Genomic DNA, 18,334 nt, shown 5'->3' on the forward strand with positions numbered 1-18,334 from the left:
TACCACTGCCTCCATCTACCAACATCTTTCCTAGGGACTCGTGAGCATCCTCACCGAGCACCTACAATGCCAGTTTCACTGACCAAAGGTGGCCCATCATTGGCTAGGTTTCTCACCCATGGAAAGTCTGAGAAAGGGTGGAACTCCTTTAGTCCCTGACATGTCTAATCCCTCATTTTGCTGAATACAACTATGTGCTTGTGAGAGTACCAGCTATCATGAAGGAAACTTTGGAGGACAATTTCTAGATCAAATGATTAGTCTTCTGCTTCCTTCGGGTAGTACATCATTTCCCATTGGTTTGTGTTGGTTCCTTTATCACATGCTTACACATATATGTGGAATTTTATATATACACATATGCACCCCAATACCTCTTGGAAGGCTACATCTTCTCATGCAATCTATTATTTACATCAATTGCCCCCCCAAAATGAAACTATAATGCTTTAACTACTATAGCTCAAACTATTTTTAGATTTCTGGTAGGTCAAGTGTCTCTCCACTCTTCATCTTTTCCAAAAATGTCTGGGTGTTTCTCACTACTTTATTATTTCAGTCACATTTTAGAGTCATTTGGCCATCTTCCAAACAATGTATCTGTGTTACATTTATAAGTAAATTTTGGAAGAATTATTTTTGTGTGAAACAAAAATACAAATATGAAAAAAATGACAACTGTTTGAAAGAGTGTTGAAAGAAAATCATTCTCTGTAACAACAAACCCAGTAAGGTGTTACTTCCCCACCACAAGATTTCTTTCCGCACTGTTAGGAGAAAATGAAATATTTTCAACATTGCTTCATTAGTGTATGATTTTGCCAGCAAAAGAGCAATGAGAAAAGAACTCTTATATACTTGTGGAGGAAAGTATGCGATACACACTCTGGAAAACAGTTTAGCCATATATCTAAAACCTTTACCAAGAGTGTTTACTAGTCTTTGGCTCATTAATTTCATTTTGGGAAACCTATCTTAAACAAATCATCAGATATACAATTTAATATTTATGTACAAGATGTTCCTTGTTAAATTATTTAGCAAAAACAAAACATGACAAAACAACAGATATAACCTAAATTAGTGAATGATTAATAAAAGGCAAATAAATTAGGGCTTATTCAAATGACAGGTTATCCATCTGTTGAAAGACAATGTATTTGTTCCTCATATTAAGCAGGGAAAAACAGGATTTTAAGTATTACATTCAGCATGACCCAAAAGCAACATGTAAAAAGTATATACATATATATATGTATATATACATATATATATATATATGTATGTATATATATGTATGTATGTATGTATGTGTGTATACACACACATATATACACATACACACAGCTATATATACACCAGAAAAACATATGCTGGCATATATGGCAGTTCAGAACATGGGCTTTGGAAACAAACAGACCCAGTTCAAACTCCAACTGTGCTACTTTCCAGTTGCGTATCCTTGGGCAAGTTAGTTAACCTTTCTGTCCCTCAGAATGCCCACCTGGAAAATGAGGACAAAATACATGGTACCTACTTTACAAAGTTGAATTAACATTAAATGCATTAACTCATAAAAATGGCCTAGCACCAAGCCTGCCACACTGCAAACACTCACTAACTACCAGCTATTATTAGCATCAATAAACATGGAAAGGAGCAGAAAGAAATGTACCAAAATGCTAACAAGGTTTATCTCTGGGTGGCAAAATTCCAGGTCCTTTGAATTTTCTCTTTTATACTTTTTGTTTTCCGAAGTTTCTCTAAGTATGATGGAATCAGAAAGAAAACTGTGTTATGAAAAAGAATATTTGATTGATTATTAGGAACTGCCACGCGCACAGGCGGATGAACACAGGAAGACGGCAACAGACTAGTCAGAGAGCGCGCAATGCCTTCCGCGCATGTCCGCGTTCTCTGTGGCTGCCGCCCGCCTCCAGAAGCCTCGCTACTCACAGGCGCAGTCCCTCGGAAGCCGTCCTCCCCAGTGTTGGTCACAGGAAACTCGCCCTGCCAAATGTTGGCATAATGTTGGCCTTTCGGCTGCAGTTTGTTGCCCCAGGGGAAAAGTCTGTCAGAAGAGACACAGGCATCAGCCTGTCAAACAGGCACAGGCTTCTGGATTAAAGTCAAGAGAAGGAATGCAATGAAAGAGAGGGCATTGCTCACTTGTTCTGAGTGAACTACGTTTTACATTTCAAATATATAAATAAATAAAGCTTTTAACCAGAACTGTTTTGTTTTTGAAACTTCCGCACAACCAGCTCATGTCAAGTTCACCACAATCTCCGTGTTTCCCGGGTACTAGAGAGGCCTGCAATAAGTCACATAGCTAAAAGAAGGGCTTATAGAAGGCTGGGAAAGTAGGCATCATTGTGGACTTATATGGTAGCACAATCAGGCAGTATCACACCATACTTTTTTAAAAAGCCTCTGCTATTTTAAGGAGCCTTTCCTAGAAGATGTGACCCAAACATGAGCTTTCTCTCTCATGGTTCTAGAAGCAGAGAAATACCACTGCTTCAGGACATGCCTAAAATAAGAAAATCCTAAACACAAGGCAGCCTGCCAAGAGGCTCTGAGGAGGACTCTGTAAGATCATAGGGAGATGAATGCGTGAAGCACCCTTTGGGGCTGCAGGGAGCCCACTTCACCTGACACTTTGGTGACCCAGGCATCAGTGTCTCCTAGTAAGTTCATGAAGGAACTTACAGGTGAAGAAAGCCTAGGAAGAAAAAGCTCTTTTTTCAATCAACTTTCTAACCGAAGTAAGTTCCACAGATTTAGAAAAAGGTCAACACATAGTTAGGCAAGGTGAGACCCTCCGAGTACCTGTTTTGCAGGCCTCCTCGACAGCTGTATTCCCACTCAGCTTCCGTGGGCAGCCGCTTTCCCGCCCACGTGCAGTAGGCCACGGCATCGTTCCAGGAGACGTGCAGAACTGGATGATGAGGCCTGGGGAAGAGCAAAAGCAGAGTGTAGAGGGGCACGAACTAGAACAGGAAACAGAAACCAGCTTCAGCAAAGCGCCTATAATCACCCTCAGTCCAATCTGGGTGTCCAATCTCAGTCCAATCAAACCCCCAGCTGTGCCACATCTGTCACCTTCCACCACAGGTGTCTGACATCCGAGGCTCCCAAATGGGTTATAATCCTCCTTGGAACTAGACTTAAAACATGTCCTCCCCAGCAGGCAGGCCTAGACCCCTAGAGAATCTCACTTGGTACACTGGGTGTGGAGATGCACCCCCCATGTCCCCCTCGAAGGAAGGAGTGCTGTTCCAGCTGCTGGGAGTGCCCCTTCAGGGTCTCCCACAGCTGTGGAGAGTCACCTAAGAACAGCCAATGACTAACCACAGTAGGGGCATAAAGGTCCAGCCATTTCAGAACACCCACAGCTCCGTCCTACAGGCCCTATTTACCCCAAAGCCCTCAAAGGGATCAGTGGGGACTTCTTGGGCCTACATTACAATCTCAACTTTTCCCTCTGCACAATCTTGCTTTTCCCCTCCTCTGCACAGGTTGCTTGGCTTTAAACTTTGTGCCTTTCTACTACAGATTAGTCAGCTATATGCACCTCCTGCTAGCAGATACCAAATGAGTATTTTTTCTAAGGGCATAGAAGGATAAGGAAGGTTAAGGGGAAAGTTTGCAAATAAGGGGATCCGCACGTTCATACAGCACTAGATAATTCTAATTCCCTGTTCACCCTTTTTCAAGTGAACTACACACTCCTAGTCCATTCCTTAAACACCTCTGAATTCCCTCCAGCAATTACACCATGACTTTCATTTATTCCTTCAACAAATGTTTACTGAGTACCTGTTATGTGTCAGTTACTGTTTTCAGCAGAGACATACTTTGCTAAGAAAATGTACTCAGTGGAAAAAATACATTCCCCTCTGGGTTTTCCTTCTGTCTTAGCTTTTTCTTCTATTAAGTTCATGAAAGAAAATACCATTTGGGAGCTAAGAGGCCCAGTCAACCTGTGGTGCCCAAGAATTCTATGACTTTCTGCCTCACAGTCTATTTCTACCACAAAGGCTGCCAGCTCAGGCTTTGCAAGGTTTCTTTCTGCCCTTCGTCAAGGGGCTATATCCCTAAAGCTGAACTTCATGAGCTCTTAGCTCCCTGACAATGAGGGCAATAACCAGGGATGTTGTTAAAAATAGAGGCTCAAAATTCCCATCAGAAAAAGTGGGTTAGGAGAACAGTTTTCTTAGGCTGTTGAGATGCTGAGTCCTGACCCAACCTTTCTCCATCTCCAGGGCTTAAAGTGCTACTCTATTTTTGCTTGAGATAATTATTTCCTTGCCACCCTGGAGACTGGCTGACCGACTTGCAGCTCTGTGGTTTTTCAGTCAGATGGTGGCCTCAAAGTATGTCAGTCCAGGACTGGAGATAACATGAATCCTATACCCAAGGCTTGAGTTTCCACAGTGACCACCTGGCCAGACACAACTACTTATCCACAGCACAGATGGTCTTCCTCATCGTGACCCACTCATAGGAGAGAGCAAACAGACAGGTTGCAAACATTAAATATGTCAAGAGATTTATAATAGGCCTGTCAAAGGGGGGAAAAATTTGCAAAGCAAACTCTTTGAGAGGCCAAATGAGGAAGAAAGAGGTCACTTGTTAGGAGCCTTCTATGAGTTAGAACAGTGTTTGGATCTCCCCATATGTTATTTCCTGCTATGTTATTTTCCTACCAACCAACGAGAGTTGGTCATTAGCACTCTTTTACAGATGAAGATGGCCACCGAGTTCCTTTTCAACAGCACAGGAATCTTTTTGGCAATTAAAAATGTCCACCAGGGAAAGAACCACCAGCCTCACCTGTGTCGAACAGTAGAGTCTGGTCCTTCTGGGTGTCTCCAGTTAGCGCCTTTAACAGGTAACCACCAGGGAGCAGCTGCAACCTCAAAGCAACACCCAGAAAAGCTGAGGTTAGTTAGGATGACTCTAGAAAAACAATGACTCAGTATGTGCAGAAAAAAATCTGACTTATGATCTTCAACTTCCATATCAGTTACCAAACAAATACTTTTACCAGACTATCAAAAATAAATCTTCAACAAAAAAGTATTATTTCATATCAAAAAGCACCACAATGACTGAATAGACATGTATTTAAATGATGTGTATCTCCAAGAATTGTTTAAAAGAGGAAGTGCTAGCTAATCCTCTATAATCTCTAACAAGTGAGAGACAGGTAGTACTGCTCCTGTTTAAAACATGGGGAAACAGAGTTAACCTTACAAGTATGTGCTGGGCTGAAGGTCCAACCCAGGTGGTCAGATATCAAGCTGAAGCATAGGGTGAAAAGCTGCAGTGTGCTTTCAAAAGACCCTGGTTCAATTTCTAGCCTAACATCAGATGTGCAGCCCCAAGCAAGTTCACTGTTTATCTGGCTTCATCTGCAATATGGGTGCAGGACCCTGGCCTCACCTACCTCAGAGGTTGAATTAGATAGGGAAGTGCTCAGCCAGATGTTCCCAGGACCTTAATTCCTACTTTACAGTTCCAGTTACCCAAGTAAAATTTAGTGACTGGTTAAGAGCTTGGCTTTGGAACCAGTCAAAACAAGAGTCAAATCACCCACGATGTGACCCCTGGCAACCTACTGAACCTCCCAAGGCCTGTTTTCATACTCTTAGATGGAGACAGTAACAATACCTACCTCATGGGTTATGACAAGGAGGAAACATAACATATATGAAGGGCTTACGAGTATGCCTGGCACTAGCATGCACTCAGTACAGAGAACTCATCTCAACCACGGCCTCATGACAGGAGGAGAGTCATAAAACATCTTCATCACCATTGTTCCTAATACTAACCAAAGAACAGAAATTTGCACATGACTCTTGTAATATAAACCGAAGTAGACTCAAGGTTGTCCCCATGACAATGCTACTGTCAGTCATTTGCTCCCTGATGAGCTGGGTTGAGTGGAAGAGAAGGGGGAAGTGTTTCTGCTAACAATTACAGCAATCACTGAAAAGACCAAACTCTGTTCTTGTTCTTTTTTTCATATCAGCACAATCAAAACATTCATGGGATTCCAATCACAACCTGATGGGAAAAAACAAATTCTCTTATATTTTTCAATGATACAGGCATTATGTCCTTAAAGGACACTATTGCAAGGTGTTTTATTTTTCTGAGACCAGGAGAGGCGAAAGGCATGGCTTATTTCTGTTTCAAGTATGGCGCTGCAGACACTTAAATCTGGGGATGTTCTCACTGACTTGACTGCTGGATGCTTAGGGTCCAGCGACAGCTAACCCCTTCCATGTCAAGGGCAAAGGTGCATAGAAAGCCGAGGTTTTCCCACTTTCGAGTTTCAGTAACTTCAGATCACTCACCCAACCCCAACCCACCCCCAACACTGATCAGAGAGGGCACCAGAAGTTCTATTTCTTAAAATAATAAAAGAAGTAAAGAAGACAAATGTGACAAAATGTTAACCTTTGTTAAATCTGGGTGGAAGAAATGAGATTGCCTAATTTTCTTGTACCTTTTGTGTTTTGAAACATTTCATCAGTAGCAACTATTTTTAAAAAACTGACTTACTGATCTATTCTACTACTGATGGGCATTTGGGTGGGTTCCAGTTCAGGGCTATCTGTTATGAACAGTGTTTACTTCTATCAACATTTTTAGGTGCTCCTGACTTTCAGCAAGTATACATATGCATTTCTGTGGACTGCACACCACAGAGTGGCACTGCTGAATATGTACAGCTTTAGCGAAGACAACCAAACCCAAGCCCGAATGGCACATGTGCTCCAAGGTTTCCAGCCCCTTCTTCAGAGGGGAGCTTCCATGGACCTGGCTGATGTAGAGCAGACCCTGGTACGGCTGCTCCAAGGGCCTCTTAGACTGTTCCCTTTCCTCTCCTCTTCCCCTCAATTCACTCTGGTTACAAATATTTGCTGAACACCCACTGTCTGCCAGCACTGAGCCTGATTCCTAAAAGAGATCTTCCACTCCAGGAATCCTCAGAGTATGAGTTAAGACAGTATATTGAGGGGCACCTGGGTGGCTCAGTCAGTTAAGCGTCAGATTCTTGGTTTTGGCTCAGGTCATGATCTCGCGGTTTGTGGGTTCGCGCCCCACGTCGGGCTCTGCACTAACAGCGCAGAGCCTGCTTGGGATTCTGTCTCCCTGTCTCTCTGTCCCTCCCCCGCTCACTCTCTGTCTCTCTCAAAATGAAAGTTAAAGACAAGACAGTATATCGATAGTTTTTAAATTATTTTGTTTATCTTACATGGTTCATTGCACAAAGTGGGGAACAAAATGTGGACCTAGTCACTTCATTTTCCTTTAAAAATGTCTACAAAACTCAAACTGGTGGATCTAGGTACCACCTTACACACACTAGTGCTATAGGTCTGACTCAGTTTCCTCCCCACCACACACACACACTTTCTCTCATTCTAAATATCTGCTTTTCACTTCTCCCAGGATTTCTCTTCTCTGGAACCTTTCACATTATCTTAGCAACGCATCCCAAACAGACCCCTAGCTTACATGACTTGAATTCATGGAGGTTCACAATGATCAACAATCTCAGGGATGTGCACAGTGAAACACAAAGAACAGACTGGCTTGAGATGGGGAGGGGACACCACGGTAACACTGCCCTCGTCCAAAGGCCACAACCTAGTTTTTCTCCAATATACTAAGACCTGAGGTAAGTATGCAAAGATAGATCTACAGTATTATAGTATTATTTCTAATTAAAAATTACAAAGTAACCCAGCCTTGGCAGCCATCCCTCCAAAGGAATACTGTACAGTTATCAAAAGATACTCCGAGGTGGAAATATGTATATAATGTGTTATAAAGATAACCTATAGAATAGGATATGTATTTGATTCTGTAAAATATATGCATACGAATGTGTATGTAGTATACTCAGAAAAAAAGTCTGGAAAAATATACTTGCAATTATGGGGGTCAAGACTAGAGGAGTAATATGCTTTTTTAAGAATGAGTGTGTATTACGATAATAAGAGTTCTCAACCTCAGCAATGACTGACATATTAGACCAAGTAATTCCTTGTTGTAAGGGGCTGTCTTGTGCCCTGCAGGATGTTTAATAGCATCCCTGACCTCTTCCCACTAGATGCCAATAGCACCCTCCCCCTAATTGCGGGAGCCTAAAATGTCTCCAGACATTGCCAAATGCACCCTGGGAGGTGCAAAATAACCCACTGCACTATGGTAATCAGGAAAAAAAAAAAAAGATTCTCTTTCTTAAATGTTAATAGATAGTTCATAGAGGCATAGTGGTAAGAGCATCCTATCCTGGAGCCTGGCTACCTGAGTCTGAACAATAGCACCACATTTTACAAGCTGCATGATCTTGGGTTTCTTAGTTTAACCTTTCTAGGTCTCAGTTTCCTCATTTGTAAAATGGGATAATAATACTTCTATCCTCTTCCTTGGGTTGTTGTGAGAATTAAATAAAGAAATGTACATAAAGAGCTTAGAACAGTGCCTGGTACAAAGTAAGAATTACATAAGTGTTAGCTCTCATTATTACTGTTATTCATTTACGCTATTGCATGTTGCAATATTCTCTTAGAACTTTTGAAGAATATATATTCTATCAGTGAAAATTTGCCCCCTAATACTTCTTCAGCATGAGCCCCAGCCACCCCCCAGTTCAACCTTTTCAGAAGATAGGCTGAGAAATTAGAACATGTGTCATTTCCAAAGAATTCTCAAGAAGAGTGTATAGTTGCCATCTTTCATCACAATCATGATGTGAGAACCATCTACACATAAACTAACCCATTCCCTGAAGCAAGTAGCACCACAGATTTGGGGGATGGGGAGGAAGAGGGTAGGGTATAGAGGATGCAGGAGGAATCCACAGTCACCAAGTCCTAAGCCAGACAAAGCTTTGGGACCTATAAGAGTACCTATACCACATGCCTATCTGTGATAAAGACCTTAAGTCTTCACTGTAATCATCAGATACATAGTCAGGAACGATCTCCCCATCTGACACATGATGAAGAAAAAATAGGTAATCAAAGTCACCCCACATGAGAGGACCAGTGCAATCAGAGGTAGGACATCACTTATCCTGGGAATCACGCTCTAGGAAAGCCATGATGTTTTCCAGCCCAATTTTAGGCAAACCCCATCCAATGTCACTAGATGCCTTCCTTTTTCCAATTGTTACTGTTAACACTATGTTTTTAAAAACTTGTTCTTGAACTCCTGGTTGTGTCTTGAAAATAAATGCTATCCTACCATGTTGAGGAACTTATGAAACAAATAACTTCTGGGAGCCATATATGAGTCAGCTAATCAAGGTCATACTGCAAATTATGGTATGTCTAAGCTCCTTTGCTTCAACAGCAAGGGTCTGCAGGTGTGTTGCTCACAGAGTCGAGCAGACTGGCATGTATGATAAGCCTCATCCTACAAAGAGGACTTTTTTTTTTTTTTTTAAATGTGGTTGCCCACCTACCCATTTTCTGTTCAACTGAGACAATTCCAGAGTTACAGCACTCCCTTATAACCAGGGGGAAAAGGATTTTAACTTGACCTATTTCTACTCAACCATCTCCATAGCAACTGTCTTGGGTTTTAAGTTGAAACAGCTGTACCAGACAGCCAGTGACCAATTACAATGTAAATAGAAGCCATGTGAGTATTGATGTCCCCTTGAGAAATGGACTTCCTGGCGCAAAGACATCTTTTCTCACCTCTCCCTAGGGAATTGTAGTAACAGTTTAAAGAAAAGAAATGGAGAAGATATCAAAAGCATCCTTATTCTTGCCAGAGGTGGTAAATTATGCTTCTTATAAACACACAGCCTAGAATACAGTCGGCACAGGAAAAAGAGCACTGTCTAATTATGCATATTCAAGTGTAAAGATGTCAGGTTCACAACTTTACAGCTGTTCTCTTAAAAACTAAATGCATTTAAACAAGCAAATTAAAAAGATGGACATTTCTTGAAACAGTTTAAATATGACAGTTACCCCTATAAAAACAGCCTGGGAGAAGTTTCAACTGACACTAGTGAACAATGAGAAATTATAGACCTGTTCAAATTCATGAAGTGTAAGTTAAAACCGGAGGAGAATCCAGCAACTGAAGGAATCAAACAAAATAGAAAGCACACAGTGAGTTAAAAATCTCTTCCTTCAGGGGCCCCTGGGTGGCTCAGTCAGTTAAGCATCTGACTCTTGATTTTGGCTCAAGTCATGATCTCAGAATTTGTGAGTTCAAGCCCCACATTGGGCTCTGTGCTGACAATGCAGAGCCTGCTTGGGATTCTCTGTCTCCCTCTCTCTCTTCCCCTCCCTACCCATGTGTGCGTGCTCGCTCTCTCTCTCAAAAATAAACAAACAAACAAACAATTAAAAATAAAAGAACTAGGCTTTAATAAAGAACAAAAATGAATTCATCATTGAAATAGGTAGGTAGTCAATTCTGAGAGCTTATTTTAAATTAAATCCTAAATTAGGTATTCATTAATACAATTTGTGTGACAGAAAAAGGCATACTTTTTCACACAGAGTACAAACATTTATGAAATTTAAGACATATATGAAAATTTTCAATACTTTTTGCTTCAGTTCTTAGTGAAATTCCTCATGCTAGAATGCACTACATTCCCACGGCATCAATCAGTATACTCTAAATATTCATTACACATCCTTAAGAGAGAAGTGGGTAGATAGCCTATATATAGTCATTCACTATATGTAACATGAAAAAAATCGCTCAAAGAATCACTGGGCTCAAAGAATCCTTAAATATGATCTAGTTTGCCTCCTTCTCTTTTTTGATCTTATTTTTCCTTCCCTTCCCCCACGTTCATCTGTTTTGTTTCTCAAATTCCACATATGAGTGAAATCATATGATATTTGTCTTTCTCTGACTGACTTATTTTGCTTATCATAATACACTACCCATAAGAGACTCTTAAATACAGAGAACAAACTGAGGGTTGCAGGAGGGGAGTTGTGTGGGGGGATGGGCTACCTGGGTGATGGGCATTAAGGAAGGCACTTGTTGGAATGAGCATTAAGTGTTCTATGTAAGTAATGAATCACTAAATTCTACCCCTGAAACCACTACTACACTATATGTTAACTAACTTGGATTTAATTAAAAAATAAATACATTTTAAAATTTTTTTTAAAAATAAAATAAGTGCTCTAGTTTACCTCTCAGTTGTATGAAGAAAGTTGATTTGGGATTTTTAAAAAAAAGAGAAAGAAAAGGATTTTTTTTAATATATATATTTTTTTACTTCTTTAGGCAAAGAGGTGTCCACGTAAATCAACATAACAGCAATTTGATAATACTCAGCAGAAGACTACATCATATGCACACACAGCGAGGAGACCGGCTGAGTTGCTTAGCTTATTTGTACATCCAGAGGAAGGAACAGAATGTAGTCATTAAAAATTATATGCAGGAAAAATGTAAAAATGTAATTGCTTAGATAAATGTTTACCCTACACAGAAAATGAAAAAAGCCACTTATAAGTAAGTATGTGTAGACAAGTCTACTTAAAAATGTGTTTACAGACAGACACCATAAACACACCCCAAGAAAAGATTAGTAGTACATATACTGAAGTGTTTGCGATGGTTATTTCTGGGTAGTGAGATTATGGATAATATTTAATGTTCTTTTGTGGGCACCATTTTTAATTTGTAAATTACACTGAACATATTTTTACTCAGCTTTTCTGTTTTCTTTTAACAGAGGTAAAAGACTTAAGTTTACAATGAAAAACCAAAAAATAATCAATATTAAAAATATTTATTAATTTAATTAAAAATTATTTATATCCACCATTCTTCTGCAAACTTTATTTTTTTTAATGTTTATTTAATTTTGAGAAAGAGAGAGCAGGGAAGAGGCAGAGAGAGAAGGAGCAGAGCATCTGAAGCGGGCTCTGTGCTCACAGCAGATAGCCCAATGCAGGGCTCAAACTCACCAACCGTGAGATCATGACCTAAGCCAAAGTAGGACGCTAAACTGACTGAGCCACCCAGGTGCCCCTGCAAATTTTATTTTTATATTCATCTTCCAGTTTCATCAATCAGCATACACATTTTTACATATTTTTCCCAAATTATATATTGATTGTTTTCATTCATTTTACTAAATATTTTCCTATTTTTAATCTGGACTTCACAACAAACATTTTTAGTGGCCACACACAATATTTTTCATCTTGATATATCATAATTTACCAAATAATCTCCTAACACTGAACCACTCAAGTTATATTAAACTTTGTTGCTCTTGGGGGAGGGGGGGGCAGCTATTACAGATAACAATACAGTAAATATCTTCAAACACCTTTACTTACATTTTGAATTTTTTTTGCTTCTGCTAAATTTCCAGAAATAGTACCTAAGAGTATATCTCTATAGTTCTTTCTAAAACTCATTTTTAAAAATCTTCAACATTAATAGATTTTGTGAGTAGTTTCCGTCTGCAAAGAAGGCTGAGTATATGTAAAAAAAAAATCATGGCACTCCACAGCAAGGTATTTATTACAATTCTTTACAAGGAGGCTCCATTTAGGCTCCTTAAATTGTTAGTGGCTTACTTAGATCCTTTTCAATGTATAATACAGGGAAATTGCAGAAAGTCTGAATGCCATTTGATTTTTTTCTTCATGCCTTCCAAGTTCTGAAGCTTCTGAGAAAAAAAAGGGCAAACAGAAGACAGAATGTAGAAAAAGCATCCTAAGAACGGGAGATTTTGGAGGTAAATCAGAAAATGAATAATCCTGCCTGTTTTTTGGAAAAGAGAAGAAAAAGAGGAGAATCATCACCCCCAAATGCATCATGATAAAGGGGACAGGACTCTTGCTGCAAAGGCAGTCAAGGTCCACAGTCAGAGATGATCTATCTACTTCCTAACTGTGGTTTAGCGACAGGCATCTGCAGAGGGTCACACAGCGTGGTGGTTCAACTCCTGTCCCTTGAAACTAGAGGCTACTAGGGGCGCCTGGGTGGCTCAGTCGGTTAAGCGTCCGACTTCAGCTCAGGCCATGATCTCGCGGTCTGTGAGTGCAAGCCCCGCATCGGGCTCTGTGCTGACAGCTCAGAGCCTGGAGCCTGTTTCAGGTTCCGTGTCTCCCTCTCTTTCTGACCCTCCCCCATTCATACTCTGTCTCTCTCTGTCTCAAAAATAAATAATAAATGTTAGAAAAAAAAAAAAAAAAGAAAAGAAACTAGAGGCTACTACTGAGCTAGCCCATCTCAGCCTAGGGCTGCAGGACCACAGAACAAATTCTGAATACTCCACAGGGCTAACTTCTTCAGGTTACCAGCCCGACATGTACATTTCACCCTGCAGCTGGACACTGTGCCAGAGGCAGCATAGTGAATGCTGATTCTCCTTGTGGTGACAACATACAATATAGGAAACATATGCATAATTTTTAACAACATTGTGTATCTTGCAAAGCTCTGCTAGAGTTGGGGAAGCAAAGACGAGCTTGGCAGGGAGTGGAAACCTGGCTCTACACTCAGGGATGCCATGTTTTCCCAGTATGACTGCATGCTTAACACAGGCATGCTTACAATGCTGCAGGGTTTTAAAGGTGGGATGGATCTGGGAGGCCATCTATTTAAACTTCCTCATTTTACAGATGAAAAAATAAGCCCTGAAAAGCAGCAGGCAAAGCCAGGAAAAGAACTTACAACTGCAGATTTTCAGTTCATAACTCTTTTCTACTATCCAAGCATTTTCCAACAGCTGTTTCCTAATAGTTTACAAGATGTTGGTAGGTGAAGGAGGAGATGGTGGTGGAGGTGGGGAGGCTCCACAGTCACAGCAGTCTAAGTAGTTAGGAAGGCACAGGGTCAATCAAGTTAAACAAGTCTATTATTATATTATTATTATTGCAGAACTGTTCAAAATCTTTAAACTGTAACATGTAATTAAGTTTTGAATAAAGGGATATAGTATGCATCTGAGCCAAGTAGTTCACCAAGTTGTTAGTAGGTTCCAACCCTGCCTCTCCTGCTATTTACTAGCAATGTGACATTGGGCAAGTTACTGAACCTCTCTGAGCCATGGTTTCCTCAATCAGCAAAATTAGTACACTAAGAAATCTTACCTAATATACTAGATATTAGTAATATACTAGTAACATCTAGTCAGTTTATTACTAGAAATCTATAAAATTAATTCGCAATGGGGGCGCCTCGGTGGCTCAGCCAGTTAAGTGTCCAACTTCAGCTCAGGTCACGATCTCACAGTTTGTGGGTTCAAGCCCCAAGTCAGTCTCTGCACTGACAGAGCCTAGAGCCTGCTTCAGATTCGGTGCCCACCTCTCTCTCTGCCCCTCCCCTGTCCATGCTCTGTCTCTCTGTCTCTCTCTCTCTCAAAAATAAAAATAAACATTAAAAAAAAAAACTAATTCACAATGGTTTCATTCACTCATTCATTCATTCACTCAATAAACATTCCATGAACATCTGCCCTACGCCAGCCCTGTGCTGGGCCCAGGAGGTGCAGAAACGAAGCATACAATCTGGGGTTGAAGGCAAACAAATGAGTAGATGACTTTAAGCCTGCATTAAATACTGTACCAAGAGGAACTGGATGAGCTATGGGAGCCCAAGGAGGGGCACCCAACCACAGTCAGGGGATGCTACTTTGCAAGTGCTTCCCATAGGAGGTGAGAAGGAGGAGCAAGTGAAGCAGGGAAGGAGTGGGTAGGGCATTCCACACAGGAAGCTGCCTGCAATGTAAGTGTACTTCACTTAATCAGAAAAGTTGGGCATCAATATTTTTGGTTCAATAAAACATACCACAGATCTTCAGAACCTTAGATCTGAATGGAATGTCAAGAGGTCACGTGATTTCAACTTTTATACCCAAAGGCATCCTTTCTACAGTGTCCCTAGGAGGATAGGTAAGGTAGGATAAACACTGGTCCTCATGTGATGGAGCAGTCCAGATTTACACCTGTTATCCAGCATAATTAAGAGCATCCCATTTCACTCTCAAAAGTGTCCTGATTTGGACAATAAATTGTATGGTCACTCTATCAATAGATGGTCTCCCTGTCTCAGCTTGAACAATTCGGGTGACCGACACCACTTCCTCACAGGCAGTCCCTCATGTCTAGGTCATTCTAGTAAACAGAAGATTCCTAATCAATGGTTAAAATGAAATGCCTTCCAGAGGCCTTCCAACTGCTGGGACTCATTAGGCTCCCAAGGATCACATGGAATAAATCAAATTCCTTTCAGATCACCTTTCAGACATTTGTAGAATAATTATAATTCAGTCAACTCTTAGTCTTCACTAGGTTCAGTAATTTCTCCAACCTTCTCCAGGTTCTCTACCATCTCAAAGGCAATCACCATCTCCCCAGCTTCTCAGGCCAAAACGTAGTAGTCATACTTGAGTCCTTCCTCTCCTTCTCCCCTTATGGGTTCAGATGTACTTCCAAATATCAGACCACTTTGAGCATCTCTACTCCTACCACCCTGCTCTACAGCAATCAAGTCTCACCAACTGTGACAAAACCCATGCAGAAGCCAGAGCAACCTCTTTACTTTTTTTTTAATTTAAATTTTTATTAGTTAACATATAGTGCAGTATTGGTTTCAGGAGTAGAATTCAGTGATTCATCAGTTACATACAACATCCAGTGCTCATCCCAAGTACCCTCCTTAATGTCCATCAACCATCTAGCCCATCACCCATGCACCTCCCTCCATCAACCCTCAGTTTGTTCTCTAATATTAAGAGTCTCTTGTGGTTTCCCTCTCCTCTCTTCCCCACCCCTTCCAATATGTTCATCTGTTTTGTTTCTTAAATTCCACATATGAGTGAAATCATATGGTATTTGTCTTTCTCTGATTGATTTTGTTTAGTGTAATACATTCTGGCTTCATCCACGTCATTGCAAATGGCAAGATTTCATTCTTTTTGATGGCTGAGTAATAGTCTACTGTGTATATATACTGCATCTTCTTTATCCATTCATCAGTCAACGAACATTTGGCTCTCTCCATAGTTTGGCTATTGTTGATAATGGTACAGAGCAGCCTCTTTAAAATGTTAACTAGGTCCGGGGCGCCTGGGTGGCTCAGTCGGTTGAGTGACCGACTTCGGCTCAGGTCATGATCTCATGGTTTGTGAGTTCGAACCCCACGTCAGGCTCTGTGCTGACAGCTCAGAGCCTGGAGCCTGCTTCGGATTCTGTGTCTCCCTCTCTCTCTGCCCCTCCCCCACTCATGCTCTGTCTCTCTCTGTCTCAGAAATAAATAAACAAAAAAATTTTTTATTGAATGTTAACTAGGTCCAATGGCTTCTCACTGCACTGAAGAAGAAACCCAAACTTCTCTGAGGCTGCAGAGCCCTATGTAATCCACTTGCCACCTATTTTTCCAACCTAACCATCAACTTACATCACAATCCCCCTCGTTCATCACTCCCTCATTACTGGTCATGCTGGCTCCTATTCCTCATTTAGGTTTCCGCTCAAGTGTCAGAGAAGCCATCCCAGACCCCACAAATAAAAGAGCCAAAAGAACCTGACCACAGTACATTACAGCCACTTTCTATCCTGTTACTCTCTTTACTTTATTCATAGACCATTAGCATAGTCCATAACAACTTCACTTGTTTAGAGTCTTACAGAGTTAAACCTTCAAGAGACTGAGGACTCATACCTGCTTCCCTGTTGTATCCACAGCACTCAGAACACTGCCTCGCCCATAGCACATACGAGATAAACATTTGTTTAATGAATAAATTCACCTGTTCCTGAGGTTTCCATGTTTTCCAAACCCCTCCCCACTTTGGGTGAGCATGTTCTGGATAAATACCAATTTTAGATATAGTCTTTCAATGGGATGTCCTTTTGTAAAGAGAGAGACTCAGCTCCTGGCTTATGAGTTTTACACAGTGGGAAAGGTCCTATATTGGTTCTCAAGGACTAATAGGTAGGTACCACCCTCGACATTATCCAGAATTGAGGCAAACCATTTTCCCCTCCTGGGCCATAACTGCCTCATCTATAAAGAAAGTGTTTTTTGCCAAATGGTTTTGAAAGTTCCATTGACTCAAAATTCTCATTTTTGCATAACTTCTTCTTAAAGCTGGATCTCTCCTAGGCATGACTCCCTACTCAATAGTCAATCTTTGTCTCACTTTAGAGGTTTACAATGCAGACACCAATATTTGGGAGGTACGGGGATGTGAGAATCATTATTACTTCTTCATCGAAGTCAAATCACAAAAGACCTAGGACTTGGAAAGAAACTTAAGGGGGTACCTGGGTGGCTCAGTTACTTAAATGTCCAACTCTTGATCTCAGCTCAGGTTTTGATGTCAGAGTGGTGACTTCAAGCCCCGTGTTGGGTTCTGTGCTAAGTATGAAGCCTACTAGAAGAAGAAGTAGGAGAAGAGGAAGAAGAGGAAGAAGATGGAAAAGAAAGAGAAGAAGAGGAAGAGGAGGAGAAGGAAGAGGAGGAGGAGAAACTTAAGGACTACTTAAAGAGATATTTCACGTCTGAGCCTCTAGAACCCCAATATGCCTTGCCTCATTCACACTCATTCTGATCAGGTGCCTTGTTTCAGCGCAGGTTGGAAAAAAAAAACTATGCCCTGTTATCCTATTGTATTGGGTTCTCACCTTCCAGGGTTATCAGGCTTTGCTTCCTGAGCCTACACCACACATTGACTCCTCAATCAGACAGACAACTATTCTTTTCAAAAACAGACACAAAATACAGTTGTGTGACTATGTTTTCTTCTTATCTTATCCCATCAGCCACCCCTGGACCACCCTTCCCAAATAACTCAGTTACTGTGAACCTACCTCAACCCCGATTGACTAAGCCAGTGTTTTCTTGCCAAGAAAAAGCAACTTTCCAACATGAGACAGGTCATGTGAGGTCTGAGCCCCGTAGCTTTCAAAAACTAAATGCTCTAATAGATGATACCCAAATGGCATTCTTTCATTTTTTTGGCAAATATTTATTAGGTGCTTAAGTGATAGTTACTATGCTGAGGACATAGTGGTATAGTGCATTCTCACACACCATTATAGAATATACCTGGTAAAGGGGAAGGCATTCAACAAATACCTACAGAAACAATTATAAGTGAGACAACTGACATAAAAAGAAAGCACAAGAAGCGACAAGAATAAATGGAACAATCTAAATCTGGAATATGGGACAAGAGAAAGCCATTTCAAATGGACTTCCCAGAGTAAATGTAGCTAAGACCAGACCATAGAAGGCTGAAGGTGAGTAGCCAGAGCATAGGAACATAGTAGGTCCTTCACCAGATGCT

The 18,334-nt window shown here is 40.9% G+C and overlaps 1 protein-coding gene across 2 annotated transcripts in view; it reads right to left on the reverse strand.

The window, feature by feature from the left end:
* Positions 1-18,334, reverse strand: part of SUMF1 (sulfatase modifying factor 1) — a 97,432-nt gene that overhangs the window by 44,184 nt on the left and 34,914 nt on the right. For both annotated transcript variants that reach the window (XM_019428758.2, XM_019428757.2), the window contains exons 4-6: positions 4,840-4,922; positions 2,833-2,955; positions 1,957-2,071 (exon numbers count right to left, since the gene is read on the reverse strand). In XM_019428758.2, coding sequence (XP_019284303.2) covers positions 1,957-2,071; positions 2,833-2,955; positions 4,840-4,922 — 321 coding nt within the window. The remainder of the gene's footprint in view (positions 1-1,956; positions 2,072-2,832; positions 2,956-4,839; positions 4,923-18,334) is intronic.

The sequence above is a fragment of the Panthera pardus genome, unplaced genomic scaffold (genome assembly GCF_024362965.1).
Source record: "Panthera pardus isolate Hobbes unplaced genomic scaffold, ASM2436296v1 HiC_scaffold_8, whole genome shotgun sequence".
NCBI classification, from domain to species: Eukaryota; Metazoa; Chordata; class Mammalia; order Carnivora; family Felidae; genus Panthera; species Panthera pardus.